This window comes from Mirounga leonina, unplaced genomic scaffold (genome assembly GCF_011800145.1).
Source record: "Mirounga leonina isolate KUSES-001 unplaced genomic scaffold, KU_Mleo_1.0 Mir_92, whole genome shotgun sequence".
NCBI lineage: Eukaryota > Metazoa > Chordata > Mammalia > Carnivora > Phocidae > Mirounga > Mirounga leonina.
This window is the reverse complement of record NW_023270852.1, coordinates 16,901,002-16,915,834: the sequence shown is the minus strand read 5'-3', so window position 1 is coordinate 16,915,834 and position 14,833 is coordinate 16,901,002. Positions and strand designations below refer to the sequence as shown.

At 59.9% G+C, this 14,833-nt stretch overlaps 1 protein-coding gene across 4 annotated transcripts in view; it reads right to left on the bottom strand.

Moving 5' to 3' along the window:
• Positions 1–14,833, bottom strand: part of CAPN5 (calpain 5) — a 52,310-nt gene that overhangs the window by 28,760 nt on the left and 8,717 nt on the right. For 3 of the 4 annotated variants that reach the window (XM_034995608.1, XM_034995610.1, XM_034995607.1), the window contains exon 2: positions 6,132–6,375. In XM_034995608.1, the coding sequence (XP_034851499.1) occupies positions 6,132–6,296 (165 nt within the window). In that variant the 5' untranslated portion in view covers positions 6,297–6,375. Of the gene's footprint in view, positions 1–6,131; positions 6,376–12,747; positions 12,932–14,833 lie in introns of those variants that run through there. The other variant, XM_034995609.1, reaches the window with a different exon arrangement.

Here is a 14,833-nt window from a genome sequence, read left to right as displayed (position 1 = left end):
CCTGCAGTGCCCACACCAGCCCACCCTCAGGGGCCCCCAGTCACAAAGAGGGTGGGGGCCCCGCACAGAAACAAAGAACAAACTCAGGGAATGAATGAGTGGCAAAGGGCAGGGGAGAAGCAGGGAGCTGACCGTGCCACGTCCGGGGCCGGCACAGCCTCAGGCTGTCTCACTGGACCCTCGACCCACCTGAGGAGTGTGGGGTTGTTATTCCAGTTTACGGACGAGGAATGAAGAAGGTTCAGAGAAGGGCAGTGACTTGTCAAGGACACATAGCAAGCAATGCCGAGCAGAGCTCCCGGAGGGCCTTTCGTGTGGCCAGTGTGGGCCAGAGGGGCCGGGCGGGGACAGGGCTGGGTATGAAGGCGGTTGCCTTCCCCCTTCACAGTCCAGGTCTCTGCTCGGGGCACCCAGGTGCCCACCTGTGTCCCGAAGCATCTTCACTCCACAGAGCTGAGAGGGAGGTGGTGAACACTGAAACGGGCCTTCCGTGTGCCTGGCATCCTGCTGGTGCCATGATCCATCCTCACCACGATCCTGAGAGGTAGGCACTGTGCTCATTGTAGAGATGAGCAGACCGAGGCCCAGAGAGGTTGAACCACATGCCCCACACACAGCTGGGCCTGCCTCCACCACAGAGAGCTACTGAGGTCCTACCACAGGCAGCCAGCAGAAGGTAGCAGAGTCAGGAAGGCCCATTTATGGCTGTGCAACTTCGGGCCAGGGGCTCAACCTCTCTCAGCCTCTGTTTCCCCACCTGTGCAAAGGGGGCAGATCATTCTCCCTGCAGGGCTCTGTAAGGACTCCACGGATTACGGGAGCCGGGCACTCCGCAGGGAAAATGGGGCAAAGGGCTACGGGTTCTCACTAAGGCGTCTGGGACTCCTGTTGCCACCTCTGCCCAGGAAAACCAGTGTTTGGAGGACCAGATTGAAGGCCCAGACTCCTGAGGGCGTGAACAGCTCCCCATAGTATGGACTGTGGCATGCCCCAGGTCTGAGTAATACTGCCCCGGGTCACGGGAACCCAGTGAGGCTGGAAACATGCAGAGGCCATGCTATCAGGAAGCAGGGCAGGAAGAAGCCCACCTCCCTCCCTGCTGCCCTCCTTATCTTCTCTCCCAGGCCCTGGCCTGCACGCAGACCGGCACTGGAGCCCGAGGGAGCCATGACTTAGCATCCGCCTCCCTGCAGGCAGGGCGGGAGTGGGGGGTGCTTCATATCTGGAGGATCCCAGCCACATGCCCACCTGAGATGGGAGGGGAGGCAGCCACAGCCTGGCATCACCAGGATCTGCAGAGGTAACCTCCTAGTACCCTCCCCTTCAGATCCTCCTGGCCAAGGCGCTGGAGAGACATGACTGCCTGGTGGTCCGCAGAGGAGGATGGCAAGGCCAGGAGGAGGCAGTGACGCCCAAGGTCACATGGCAGTAAGTGGGCCAATGGGACAGAACCCAGGTCGGCTGGGCTCCCTGACTAGGGCTCTCCTCCGCCCTGCTGAGCAGGGACCGCGGGGGCCAAACTGTGGGGCAGGTCCGACCATCCCAGCCTGGCCCTGCCACCCAGAACAGGGCTCTGGCACAGATGAGGAAACTAAGGCACAGAGAGGTTAAGTCATTTGCCTGGGGCCACAGAGGAAAAGGTGAAGTGAGATCCAAATTCAGGCAGGCCAGCACCACAGCCTCCAGGGGGCTAGGACTCCCGAGAGACAAAGCCACCCTGCTTCCTACCCACCACCCCCGGCACCTGTCCTCAGCCCAGCTTAGGGGTGCTGCTATACTAAAATGAGACCGAGGGGTCGGGGCAGCCCAGACGCTCATCTACCCTTAGGGCCAGGATCTCAAGACCTGTGTTTGTCCTTCCATCTCTCCCAGGCACAGAGCACAGAGCTAGTCAGGGAAGTTCCCAGCCTGAGGGCACAGCCCCTGAGGAGGACCAGCCTGACTATGACCCTCCACGTGAGCACAGCTATGACAGCAGGAAGCCAGGGAGAGATCAAAGGAGACTGCCTGGAGGCAGTGACACCAACAGAGCAGGCGTGGAGAGGGCCGATGGGTAGGGAGGTCTCTGGAAAGAAATAGGGACTCCAAATTCACCCCAAGAAGGGATCCAGCCACAGTACTGAGACACATGCCACCCCTGACACCATGCTCCCGTGGGCTCCTGGCCCCTGTGCTCCCTCCCATCACTATCCACACTCTGGGTCACTCCCACCAGCCTGCGAGCTCCAGGACAGGGCCAGGCCCGACTCTGCCCACTACTAGCGTCAGGAGCAGGCCTTGGCAGGTGCTGCTGGGGCTGCAGGTGGGTTCCCCGGGAGCAAGGGAGGGCAAAGTGGCTCGCAGGACTGGGCCAGACAGGCATCTGCGGGGAGCCCCGGACCAAGCCATCCCCCAGGGCTGGGAAGTGACGGCTCTTTTGCTCCAGGAACCTCTCTCTGGGGCACGGCCATCTACACCCACAGTCACCTCTCACCTCTTGGCCCCTCAGCCTGTCAGACCAGCTCCACTGGACACAGGGCATAGCCCAGAACCATCTCCCTCCGGGGCACAAGGAGAATTTCAGGTTTGCAGGCCCGGTGTACAAACAGGCATGCAGCAAGACAGCAGATCCGGGGCACATTTCTCTCCCGCCCCCTGCTCATCTGTCACCGCCCCCCAGCAATCTAAGATCCCAGCAGGAATGGACCACACAACCGGGGACAGTGAGGCCCAGGAAGAAAGCAGTCCGTCTGCCTGGGACAGGAAAAAGGGCAGGTTCTCAGGAGTAAGAGCCATCCCGTGCCCCCCCACCCCCAGCAATCCCGTCCTGTAAGGCCACCTGAGCATGTGCCCAGAAGGGAATCGTTCCTGGGCGGGACAATGGCCCGGATGGCTGGCCCCAGCAAAACTACCTGTTCTGTGGCATAAAGGGGCCTAAATCCCAGCACAGCCAAGGAGTGGGGTCTTCTCCACATGCTGGTATGATGAACGTGAGCCCAGGACTTGGGGCTGGGGAACACCAGGCCACTGCGGGAAAATTCCGGGGGGAGGGGGGTTCCTAAAACCAACGTCTGTTTGTAGAACCCCTACTTGTTCCCTTCTTGGCTCCACCAAAGGACCTGCAAACTTATTTCCAGACATGGGGGGAGGCAGAGTGCTGGATGGGACAGGGAGTACTCGGTCCCCACAGAGACGAAAAGGGGCCCCTGCAAAGGCCTCGGGCCTGAGAGAGGAGGAAGCCCCTCAAACATCCACACCCTCAGGGTTCCCCCTGAGTCACAGGCCTTGATGACAGACTCCTTCTCTTATCTCCCTGGCCAGGCCTGTGGGGAAGGCTGTGTTTAGCCAACTGGAAGGAAAAAAGAAACAATGAACCCAGAGGAAAGAGGAGGGTGTGGGCCTAAGGCAGGTGCCCTGGATGAGGGAAGAGGTGGGCGAGGCCTGGCCCCACCTGCAGAGTCCACAGGAGATGGCTCTTTTCCAGCAGGGCCAGCTCTGGGTCCCCAGCATAGGGTTAGCAAGGAGCAGGTGGGCAAGAGAGGGAGCCGGTTTGTCATCTGCCTCCCATATGTAACACCACAGATATCTCAGGTCATTTCAACCTCCAGAAACCATGATCAGCAAGAGTTAGTCTTCTCCTTTACAGATGAAGCAACTGAGGCCAAGGGAGAGGAAGTGGCTTGTTCAAGGTCACACCTCCCATGACCCTCCTGGGAGGTAGGGCCAAGTCCATCTGGCTCAAAAACCGGCCTTCTCATTCCATTTTGGGAGAAAGCAAAGGGAAGGCCAGCAGGGAGGGAGGCTGACTGAGGAGATCCTCAAGAACAAAGAGACCATGACACTGACCAACTTAAAGAGAAGGGCTGGAGGTGTGATGGGAGTGAAGGCGGCCTTCCCAGGGGCTGTCCAGAAGGAGTTTTTTGCTCTGTTTATAAACAGTCCGGTCACAAGCCCCAGGAAGTAAGACTTCATGGAAACACAGCTGCCTCGGGACAAAGTTCCATCCCACTGGCCAAGGACCAAGCAGCTGGGAGTTAATGGTCACCCCACCAGGCTGGCCTCGCCCCGCCGGCCTGAGGCAAGCCAGGCCTGACTTCCTGCCCCACCAACCAGCCGTTCCGACCGTGGGGTGAGGGCCTGCCCAGTACACGAGCCCCACACCACCCAGCAGGCGCTGCTTACACACGCACCGTCCAACACACCCTGGTCCACCCCATCTCAGCTCCTCATCCCACCCCACTCAGCTATGCCTAGCCTTGAACTCTGCCTCCCAAACCCAGAACCCATCCCCCACCGCCACCCATGGGCTGCACTCAGATGTCTCCCTGTCAGCACCAACCACCACCAGCCGCCTGTCACCGGCCTCCGCGGGCAGGGCAGGGAGGGTCTGCTCCTCCTCTGCCGGGGTCTAGAAAGGACCAAACACCACGCCCAGTGAGGAAGGCCATGAAGGAGGGTGCAGCATGGCAGGACTCCCAAACTGGCAGGGAAAGGGGCCCAGAGAAGGCAGGTGACTCCTCCAGGATCACACAGCAGGGGGCTGCTGAGCCCAGGCAGACTGGCATTTCCTCCTCTCACCACACCAAACCCACCTTTCCCCAGCCATGCCTCGCCAGCGTCCTTCCAGGGCCACGGATCTAAAATGTCTGCGTGCTGGCCAGAGGGCAGGACAGGGGCAGCAAGGGGGTGGAGCGAGAGGAAGGCAGAGAGTGTCTCCCCTCCATGCACACCCAAGGCCTCACAAAGGCCCTTTGAGGCTAGCCTCCTTCCCCACCCACCAGACAAAGGAGAGAGAGGAAGGCGTGGGCGCAGGGGGCCTGAGAGGCAGGAATCTTGTGGCCTGGCCAGGAGGCTCCTGGGAGTTCCGGAGAACCGAGGTGTCGGGCAGAGGGCCACGGCAGGCAGGACTCCTGGGTCCCAGCCTGGCTCAATTACTGGTTCCCCAGGGCAATCGGGGCATGCGCCTTCCCGCCTTGGCCTCAGTGCCTCTACCTCTCAAGTACCCCAGTCCAAGAAAATACACAGAATTTTTTGAGTTGGAAGGGACTTGAGATCACAGCCTAGGAGAGGAACATGAAAACTGAATCCCATTTTCCCAAAATGTCTAGGAGGTCGGAGGGAACTTCATAAAATGCAAATCTGCCCCCGTCACACCCTGCTGAAAACCTCGCGCCCCCCGCCCCCCCCCACCACCCTCTCGGGCTCCCACTGCCCCAGGGCACACCAGCCCCACCGAACCCAGGACCCAGGCTCCCTCTTCCCCGATGCTCCTGCCATGTCCCAAATAAGCCTGAGGGTTTCAAGTCTCCCGCCTTTTCCACACGGTGCCTCCTCCCCCCTTCGACCCTGAGATGCCTCCGCTGACTATGGGCAGAGGGCACAGCACGGCGCCCTGCACCAACATCCGTCCTGTGTGACCAGCTCAGAGCCAGCAGCCGCCCGGTGGCCCGGGGCCCAGGGCCTCACACGCAGGGATCAGGGTTAAAGTGGGTGGAATCGTGTCACGAGGCCAAACAATTCTGTTCGACACATTCTGGCGTCAGCGACCAAGGCCGGGACGGGGAGCAGCCAGACGGATGCCGCGGATTCGCCATCCTCAACGGTAACAGTGTGGCTGCCGGCGCTGGGGGCTGGGGGCTGGGCGCGGCGCCACGCTTACTCACCTGCCATCTCTCGGAATGCTCCCAACAACCCGAGAAGGCACTGTCACCTCTTACTGCTGTTCTTAGTATTGATTAACCATCATCATGAGTACTTTTCATTTGCAGCAAACGACCATCTCAAAATCGTTACAACAATCGGCAAACAGCTCGCACCTGAATGTCACTCTATGTTGTACGAGAGTCGAACGGTCGCCTCGTTTTTAGCCCCAAACCACTCTGGGTTTTATTTTGGGTGGCAGGGCAGAGGGCCCCATTTTCCCTGCGAGGAAGCTGAGGCCCAGAGAGGGGGCAAGGTCTTGGCCGGGCAGCGGTGGCCCGAGGATGAGGGCGATTCCCCGGCTCCCCATCCGGGCGAGACCCCACAGCAGGAGGGCCCTCCGCTTTCCCGGCCACCTGGGGGCTCGGGATGACCAGCCACCGCCCCGTCCCCTGGAGACTGGGCGGGTCTGGGCCTGCTCACCTCAGCTCCAACCGTGACCAGACACTGACCTTGGGCCGCTTCCACCTGACCGTGGGGCCTGGGGTGCCCTTATAGTACAGCGAGTCATCGGTGGCCGGGAAGTTGGGGTCCTCGAAGAGCACCTTCCTGCGCAGACAGGCCCGCTTCAGGGCAGAGTAGTGCTGGTCCTCGTAGGGCTTCACACACGAGAACATGGTGGCGGCTGTTCCAGCAGGGGAGGCCGAGACAAGGCAGCAGACAGCGAGGTGGGGCCACGGGCGGCTCCCGACGTCCCTGGGATGACAGGAAGGGGAGATATCACTTACTGAGGAGACTGGAGGACCTGCCGCCCGCTGAGTCAGGGGAGCCTGGGGTGCCCCCCTCCCTGCAGCCCTGTGAGGCGGGCACCCTCATCCGCATCGCACGGGCCAGGAGCCGAGGCTCAGAGGCGGGGACAGACGCAGCTGCCACATGCACGCAGGGACAGGAACCGACTGCCCTGACGCCTCGTCCTGAATGCTCCCATGTCTGATGCTTGGAGGCAATGCCAGCCTGCAAGCCAACAGGCCCAGGGCTCCCCGCAAGGCGCTCAGGGCTCCCTGCAAGGCGCTCAGGGCTCCCGGGCCGCACCCGCCCGCTCCTTCCTTTGTCGCCAGCCCTCCCTAGACCTCCTAGGGCCCAGTCAGACTCCTGGCCGACTCAGCAGCTCCCTGGCTGGTGCTACACACACAGGACAGCAGGGGCACTGCCTCCAAGCCCCCCTCCTCTGGGCCCTCCCCACTTAATCTAGAGGCCTGTTTCTGCCCCGTGGGGAGGGTGCCCCCCTCTAGCCATCGTTCACATTCATTCCCCAGGTCCGCTCTCCAGCACTGCCTTCTTCCCGTTGCTTCTGGAATAAACATCTCCTCGTGGCTCCTTAATCCTAGTGACCTATCCTCCCCTGAGGCACCCCCATCCCTCACTCCATGGCCTCCGGATCTCCTACGCCAGACTCTCCCTGAAGGCTTCCCAGACTTCACCGTGACTCACTCCTGAACAGTCTCATCCAGGGCCCCCAAGGGGCGGTGGCACTGGTTGGCCCTTCCCCCATCCCTGCCCTCCCTCTCCCTCTTGGGCCCAGGGCCCTGCACCGAGCAGCGTTCTGCTCACCTTCCCTGCCTGATGACTCCCATCTCCCTGTATTATACATCCTGGACCCCTCTTCTGGGCCCCCAACCCGCCCACCCCGATGAGGGCCCAGGCACCCACAGGCACCAATCCCAAACTGAACTCATCTCCCTCCACACCCCCGTCCCAGGAGGCGCGGGACCGTAGGCACCCATTAGACCAGAAGCCCCAGGAGTAGGGTCTGCTTGCTTGGTTCCCTGTGAGCATGCGGCCCCTACACAGAGCCCGACACAGAAGGAGGCTGTTCCTGTCTGCAGCCTCCCTGCAGCCCCCTCGGGCTCAGAGCCCAGTGCTCACCAAACACAACGCACACGGGCTGGACATGGCCAGGGAAGGCCTTGGGAGGAGGGCGCAGGGTGGGGATCAGCAGCCAGCTTGACACACGAGGTGCCCTGACTCGTGCTCAGACAGCCGGGCATCTGACCAACAGCCCCCGTGTCAGACAGACAGCCGGGCATCTGACCGAAAACCCCCGTATCTCAGGCTCCAACTGGGCCACTGGCAGAGCTCCACAGCCCCTGGGTCTGCTGGTCCTGGGGCCTGCCCAGGGCAGCAACACTCTAACCCCACCGGGCCACAGGCCCTGGCTTCCCAGCCCCGCTGAGGGAAACCAAGGCAAGGTAGGCTGGCTCCGGGTGAACACAAATTTGACAGCAAGTCTGATGTGGGTGCCAGTCCCAGCTGCACCTCTCACCTGCTGTGTGGCCTTGAATAAGTCACTCAACCTCTCTGAGTCCCCATTTTCCCAGCTCTGCAATGGGCACAACGTTGCTTTACTAACTGGAAGATGCGGTGATAATTAACCAAAGGCTGAGAAGACTGCTTAGCAGGCCACAGGGAGGGGAACAAGAAGAGGAGACAAGCCCCTCTCACTACCAAGAGAGAAGCTCCACCCCTCTGGCACCTGCCACGTGCACACCAGGGGGCAAGAGGGTCCCGTGCAGCATTTGCAAACAGTGCTGGGCAAATCTTTCATTGCTCCCATTTTTCAGAAAAGAAAACTGAGGCTCAGTGAAGGGAGGAGCCTTGCCCATGTCCCATGGCAGAGTCTGGACTTGAACCCACATCCCTCGGTGCCTCCACCTTGGCCCAGTGACCATGTGGCGCAGAGAAAGGGCTAAGGCCACACACCCTGACTGAGCCAGCCTCAAGGGAAGGGAAAGAAGAGGGATTCGACAGGGAAGGGAGAAGCAGGAGAAGCAGAGGGGACACACGACAGCTGCACCTTCTGCCCCACATCCACACTGGGCCTGCTCCTGCTGCTGTGTGACCTCAGTCCAACCACTTAACCTCTCTGGCAGGAAGGCCCAGAACCCTGCCCCCTCCCACCCAGCCTCCCAGCCTTGGAGGCCTGAGAGAAAGAGAAGAGGGGAGCCTAGAGAAGGGCTTCCAGCACGGGGCCACCCAGGAGAGTCATTAGCATCACAGTTTCCCGGAGGGCCTGCTCAGGAAGCAATCAAAGCTGCAAGAATTAGATCAAAGAAGCTGAGAGCAGGATCCCAGAAATCAGCTCTAGCAATTCCATGTTCAGAACCCAGAGGGCCCAGGGAGGGGGAACAAGCTGGCCGAGGTTGCACAGCCAGACCAGTGGAGAATGAGGGTTCTGGGCCAGGTGAACGCTCCCTGGAGGAGGACAGAAGGGGCGTGGGGGCAGAGAGGAAAGCTTGGCTGGGCCTGGGCCAGAAGAACGGGGGCGAGGCCTGGCTGAAGGTCTGCCCCAGCTCGGCCACTCTCCAGCCGCACCCCTGTCAGCAAGGCTGCCCCTGGCCTGCTGACGTCAGGCTCTTCTGGCCCCAGCCTTTGTACACATGGCACCTCATGGTGACTGTCCTCCCACACCTTCCGAGGGCCCCACGATCACCTCCCACTCCATCTACTGGGTCAACAACCCCATGGGGGTCATAGAGTCAAGAGCCTCTGAGCTTTGCCCTCTCCCTGTAGCTGCAGGCATCACCACGGAAGGCCGTGGATCAAGCAAGAGTCAGGAGACCCAGCTTCCAAATCCGGGAGCTCTTCTCTCTGGGCCTGAGCTGGTAGCAGGGCAGTTCACCTTTCTGAGCATCTTCACACTGTGTGTGAGTCAGCATTAAGGGAAAAGTCCGAGCTTCCTGGCTGCCTTCAGCTTGCCCTCTTCCCTCCCCCCCCCCCCCCCCCCCAGCTCACCCCACCCCTACCATTCATTCTCCACGCCAAGTTAGAGCTAAGAGTCCCGGCAGTTCCCTAAAGCTGTGTATGCAGGGCCTCCGTACACACTGTTCCTTCCGCACGTGCATTCCCTGTCACCTTTGGCAGCTCAGCCCAAGGACCTCCCCCCCGCCCCCTCCCCTCTGCAATTCTGGAACCCCTGTGACGACACCCATTACATCGTACCCCACCTGCACAGGACTTGTCCATCCCCCCAGCCCAGCCTAGGCCCCTGCAGGGCAGGGCCCGCCCCGGCTCCTCTCTGTACCCCCAGGGTCCAACACTGGGGGGCGGACAAAGTAAATCTGTATTGAAAGAGCTGACAGGGGCGAAGCAGGAACCCCTTCCTGGGTGGGAAAAACAGGCTCAAAGAGTGGCAGGGACCACCAAAAGGGTCAGCACCAGCGCTCTGGGCTCCTGAAGGCAGGGCCTGCCCCTTCCCGCTGTGCCAGGCCTCCCCCTCCCTCCCACTCCCGCTGGCTGGGTGCCAACGGGTGCCCACACCCCTGCCGTCCCCGGGTGCATCACGGCCGCCGCCCTGGCTCTCTCCGCAGCAGCCAGCCCTTCTCCAGCTATTAACGGAGTGCTGGCTTTAGTTCCCAATGTCCTCCTACGCTGTGTGACCCTGGACAGGCCCCATCCCCTCTCTGGTCTGCGTGGTCCTTGTCTGGAAGGAAAGCTAATGGGCCCGGGTCTCTGGGAGGATCGAAGGAGACACCGCCGCACAGAATGTACTGCGCTCCTGACGGGGGTCACTGCTGGCATCTGGGATACACCTACCACGTTCCCACACCCCTGCCAGGAGGGCAACGACAATTCAGGGTCCCCATCCCCAAGGAACCTCATGGTCTAGTGTGGCCAAAAGACACAAGGCAGCACGGAACACGTCATTCAGAGATTCCCCCAAGAGGGATGCAAGGCCTGGCCCCAGAAGCTGGCCGTTCTTTAGTAGAAGACAAAGGCCATTCCAGAAAGAGGGAACAGCTCGAGCCAAGTCTCAGTGGCAGGAAAGTGCAAGGTAATCCAGACCCAGCCTGGCCCGGTGGGGCCGGCGGACTAAGCACGGGGCTGCTGACTGGGCGCAGAACAAGGGCCTGAGAGTGCTCACCAGGGAGCTCAGAGCAACCAGCTTTCTGGCAGGTCAGTCGGACTTGAGCTCCAGCCCTGACTGCACCACCTAGCACTGTGCGTCCCCGGGTAAGTCGTGAACCCCTGTGAGCGGCTGTCAGCCCTACCTGGTTATAGCTTCTCAGGTGACAGGGAAAGAAAGTGGCATCTGCCCTGGGCCTGCCCTGCAAGACCCGCTGTCCTCACCTTGGAAATGGTGTGGACCCACCTCCAGGAACCTAGTCCGATGTTCCCTGGGCCTGCGGGAGGTAGTGTGGACCACCGGGCTATGCACGGGGTGGGCTAAGGGCTCATCCTGCAGCAGGTCACACTGAGCCAACGGCAGCAGGGGGCTGACAGCACTGGGCCTTCCCTGGATGCCACAGCCACCACAGCTAGGGAGACACAGGAGAGAGTCTTCGTTCCATTCTATAGATGAGAACACTGAGGAAAGTGCCCCAAATCTGCAGCCTCTTGGCTGGATCCCAAGCTTCCAGACTCCCTCTCACACCGGGGCTTCCCAAAGCAGGGCCCCGGATTAACGCCGTGAGCACTTGAGGGGGTACTCTGACGTGGCAGGGAAGCCCTCAGGAAGACAGCTGTTGCCGGGGCGGGGTTCTCTCCAGGACTGCCCTGAGGGGGAGCTCGGTTCGGTCTAGCGGGCCTTTAATTCCTCGTGGCCCCGGCCCAGCGCTTGACCAAAGAAGAGCAGGCCTCACCAGACTCCAGCACCTGGCAGAGTCAATGGCTTTTCTGTTGTTTTTACTTTACTACCAGTGGCCTTGTACTTGTGCAAAGTAGTAATGACTTTCCATTTAGTGGAGGCACAGTTTCCTTTAAGAAATATTAAGGAAAAAGGAAGTCGGTTTAAAGAAAACTATGAAGTTCACAGAGGTGTGGGTGGAGCCTGGGTGGTACCCGGAGCCCTGGAGGGCAGGGTGCAGGGGAGGAAGGAGGAGGGGTGGGGGGCACACTACAGTTAACCAGACCCATCATAAAGCTCTAATAATTTAGACAGTGTGGTACTGGCCCAGGGGAGACAAACAGACCAAGGGAACAGAATAGAACAGAAGAGAAAGTCCAGAAAAAGGCCACAAGTAGGACACCTGGTTTATGGCAAGGGTGACACCACAGTGCGCTGGGCAAAGGATGGTCTTTTCAATGAATGGTGCTGGGTCGACTGGTTTACCCAGATGGAAAAAGACTCATCTTGACCCCTACCTCCCACTATACACAAAAAACAATGCCACAAAGATTGCAAATCTAACCAAACAGATAAACAATAAAGCTTCTGGAAGAAAACATGAGAAAAAGAGCATGTCCAAATGACCAATAAAGAAGAAAAAACCCTCGAGTTGTCAAAGAAATGCAAATTAAAACCACCACGCGAGGGGTGCCTAGCTGGCTCAGCTGGCAGAGCGTGGGTGGGGCTCTTAATCTCAGGGTCGTGCGTTCAAGCCCCACATGGGCATGGAGCCTACTTAAAAAAATAATAAAATAAAACCCTGAGAAGATACCGCTACACCCTCACCAGGATGGCTACAGTGAAAACCACACACTCTCTCCCCTACGTATACCGCCCTTCGACACCGGTGGTGGAAGTAGACATTGGTAAAACCCCTTTGCACAACCATTTGACCATACGTATTAAAGCTGAACAAAACGCGGGGCACCTGGGTGGCTCAGTCGTTAAGCGTCTGCCTTCGGTTCAGGTCATGATCCCAGGGTCCTGGGATTGAGCCCCGCATCGGGCTCCAGCCCCGCATCGGGCTCCCTGCTCAGTGGGAGGCCTGCTTCTCCCTCTCCCACTCCCCCTGCTTGTGTTCCCTCTCTCACTGTCTCTCTCTCTCTGTCAAATAAATAAATAAAATCTTAAAAAAAAAAAAAGCTGAACAAAATGCATCGTTCAGCAATTCTACTCCTAAGTATATACCGAACAGAAATGCATGCGCATAGTCACTTAAAAACATGTACAAGAATGTTTATCACAGGGCGCCTGTGTGGCTCAGTTGGTTAAGCGACTGCCTTCGGCTCAGGTCATGATCCTGGAGTCCCTGGATCGAGTCCCGCATCGGGCTCCCTGCTCGGCAGGGAGTCTGCTTCTCCCTCTGACCCTCTCATGCTCTCTCTCATTCTCTCTCTCAAATAAATATATAAAATCTTTAAAAAAAAAAAAAAGAATGTTTATCACAGTAGTGTTTGTCATACCTGAAAATCAGAAAAAGCCCCAACGGCCATCAACAGAAGACAGGATAAACTCGGTGTCGCGATGGAATAGTAGCCTGCAACGAAAATGCGCGAACCACTGCGCACGCAGCGTCACGGGTGGAGTGCACCCGCGTAACCATCAGCAAGCGGAGAACACGGCCGCCCCACTTAGAGCCAACTGAAAAGCCGGCATAACCCATCCGTGCCGAATCCAAGGCAGGACAGCGGCTAGCCTCGGGGGCAGCGACGGCCAGGGCCCGCGGCGCCTTCCGGGGATCTGAGAACACCGCTTCTGGATCTGGGTGGAGGCTGCCAGGCTGTGCTCACTGGGCCGGGCGCCTGTGATTTATGCGCTGTTCCTCAGAGCAGTTATGCTTTCAAAAATGTTCAACAAAAAAGCCAGCGCAATGGCCCTGGGAAGAAAGGCTGGCTGAATCTGGTGAGCCCCATCCTGCCAGTTCTGGGCCCCTGTCAAGCCGGACACTCCGTTTCTGGAGGGTCCTGCCTGGCACCCAGGGTGGGACAACTAGGGTGAGGAGCAGGGAGGGAGCCCCGGGCCTGGCCTGGCCTTGGGACACAAAGGCTGTGTGACCTTCTGCGGGCCTCCTCCTCCTCCTCCTTCTTCCAGAACGCGGTGGTTTTGACACCAGGAGTACTCCAACCCAAAAGAGGGCCCCACAAGGTGAGGGTGGTACCCCCCACATCCCAACCAGGCACACACCTCCAGAGTTTCCTCTCTGAGAAGGGGGTGCCAGCCAGGAACCTCAGGAGATGTTCTTGACCCCAGGGGCAGGCATGGTGCTCAGGGCAAGGAGCTGGGCTGACCCAGAGCGGCAGTGGAGGTGGGGAAGAGGTCACGGGTGAGGCTCACCGAGCCCAGCAGGGGTCCTGGAACACCGGCCAGGGCCCGGGCTCCTTCGGAGGTGACAGAGAAGTGAGAAGGGTGCTGAGCAGGTGAGGGACGTGAGACCCCTCTTGCTGCCACACGGAGAATGTACTAGCAAAGTATAAGGCTAGAGCAGAAAAACCAGAAGGCAGGCCACAGGACTTGAAATGACAAGACTCACGTGTAAATGGAGAGAAGGCAGGTTCTAGAGCTGCGGGAGAGGGAGACAACTCTCCTTGGTGAGCAGCCGGTTGTGGGGGTGAAAGGGAGGACACAGGAAGGCCTGCTGAGGGTCCCTCCTATGAGCTGCGACTCCCCACATGCCACAGTGGGTGCCCATCGTGCAGCGCAGGCCCAGCACATTGGGCTTCATCCAGTGCCAGCCGAAGCAGCCAGGGATGCCCCACACCCACAGCCCAGCAACCAAAGCCCCCCATCTCCCCTCCTCGGCCTCCCACTACACCCCACGCCAAGCAACAGGGCCCCCCCTCCCCTTCGCCACATGGTCAAGGACCAGCCGCACAGCTGCGTCTCCTAATTCAGGGGACACAGACAATGCCAACATGATCTATGCTGACAGCCCCGTTCTGGGCTGGCCCTGAGCTGACAAGGAGGGTCAGAGCCTCACGGCTGTCTCAGGAGAAGCACAAACAGACAGACATGACACAGACCACGAACGAAGCCAGACACTCAGCAGTCAGCACTCCCAGGAGGAAGGCATGTTGCATGCTGGTTTACAGGGACAAGAAGAACGGTGGCGTCTCTTCAAGATGACACCAGAGCAGGGCTTGAAGGCCAGGCCAGACCTGCAGGGGGAGCCCAGGCAGGGCCCACTCCAGGTGGAGGGATGCTGGAGAGGGCTGCGAGGCCCAGGTGTGGAGCGGGCTGGGGGTGGGGGGACGCTGGCGGGACCAGCTCTGCCGGGCTGGGACACGAGGCTGCCGGGCTTGGGCTCTTACTGAGGGCACAGGGCGGCCAAGGAGGGGCGGAGGGGTGAGACTGAGGGGCGGCTGCTGAGGAAAGGGGCTGAGGCCACGGCCCAGGCGGAGACAGGCCAGATGCCTGGGAGGGCCCTGGAAAGAGAGGGCCCCAGAGTTTGGCGACTGCCTGCTTGTCTGCGTGGTTTTGGCTCTGTCAATGTATGCCTCCCCTTTTCTCCCACAGCCCACCCCCATTCTCCTCTTGCCCCCCCCCCCCCCC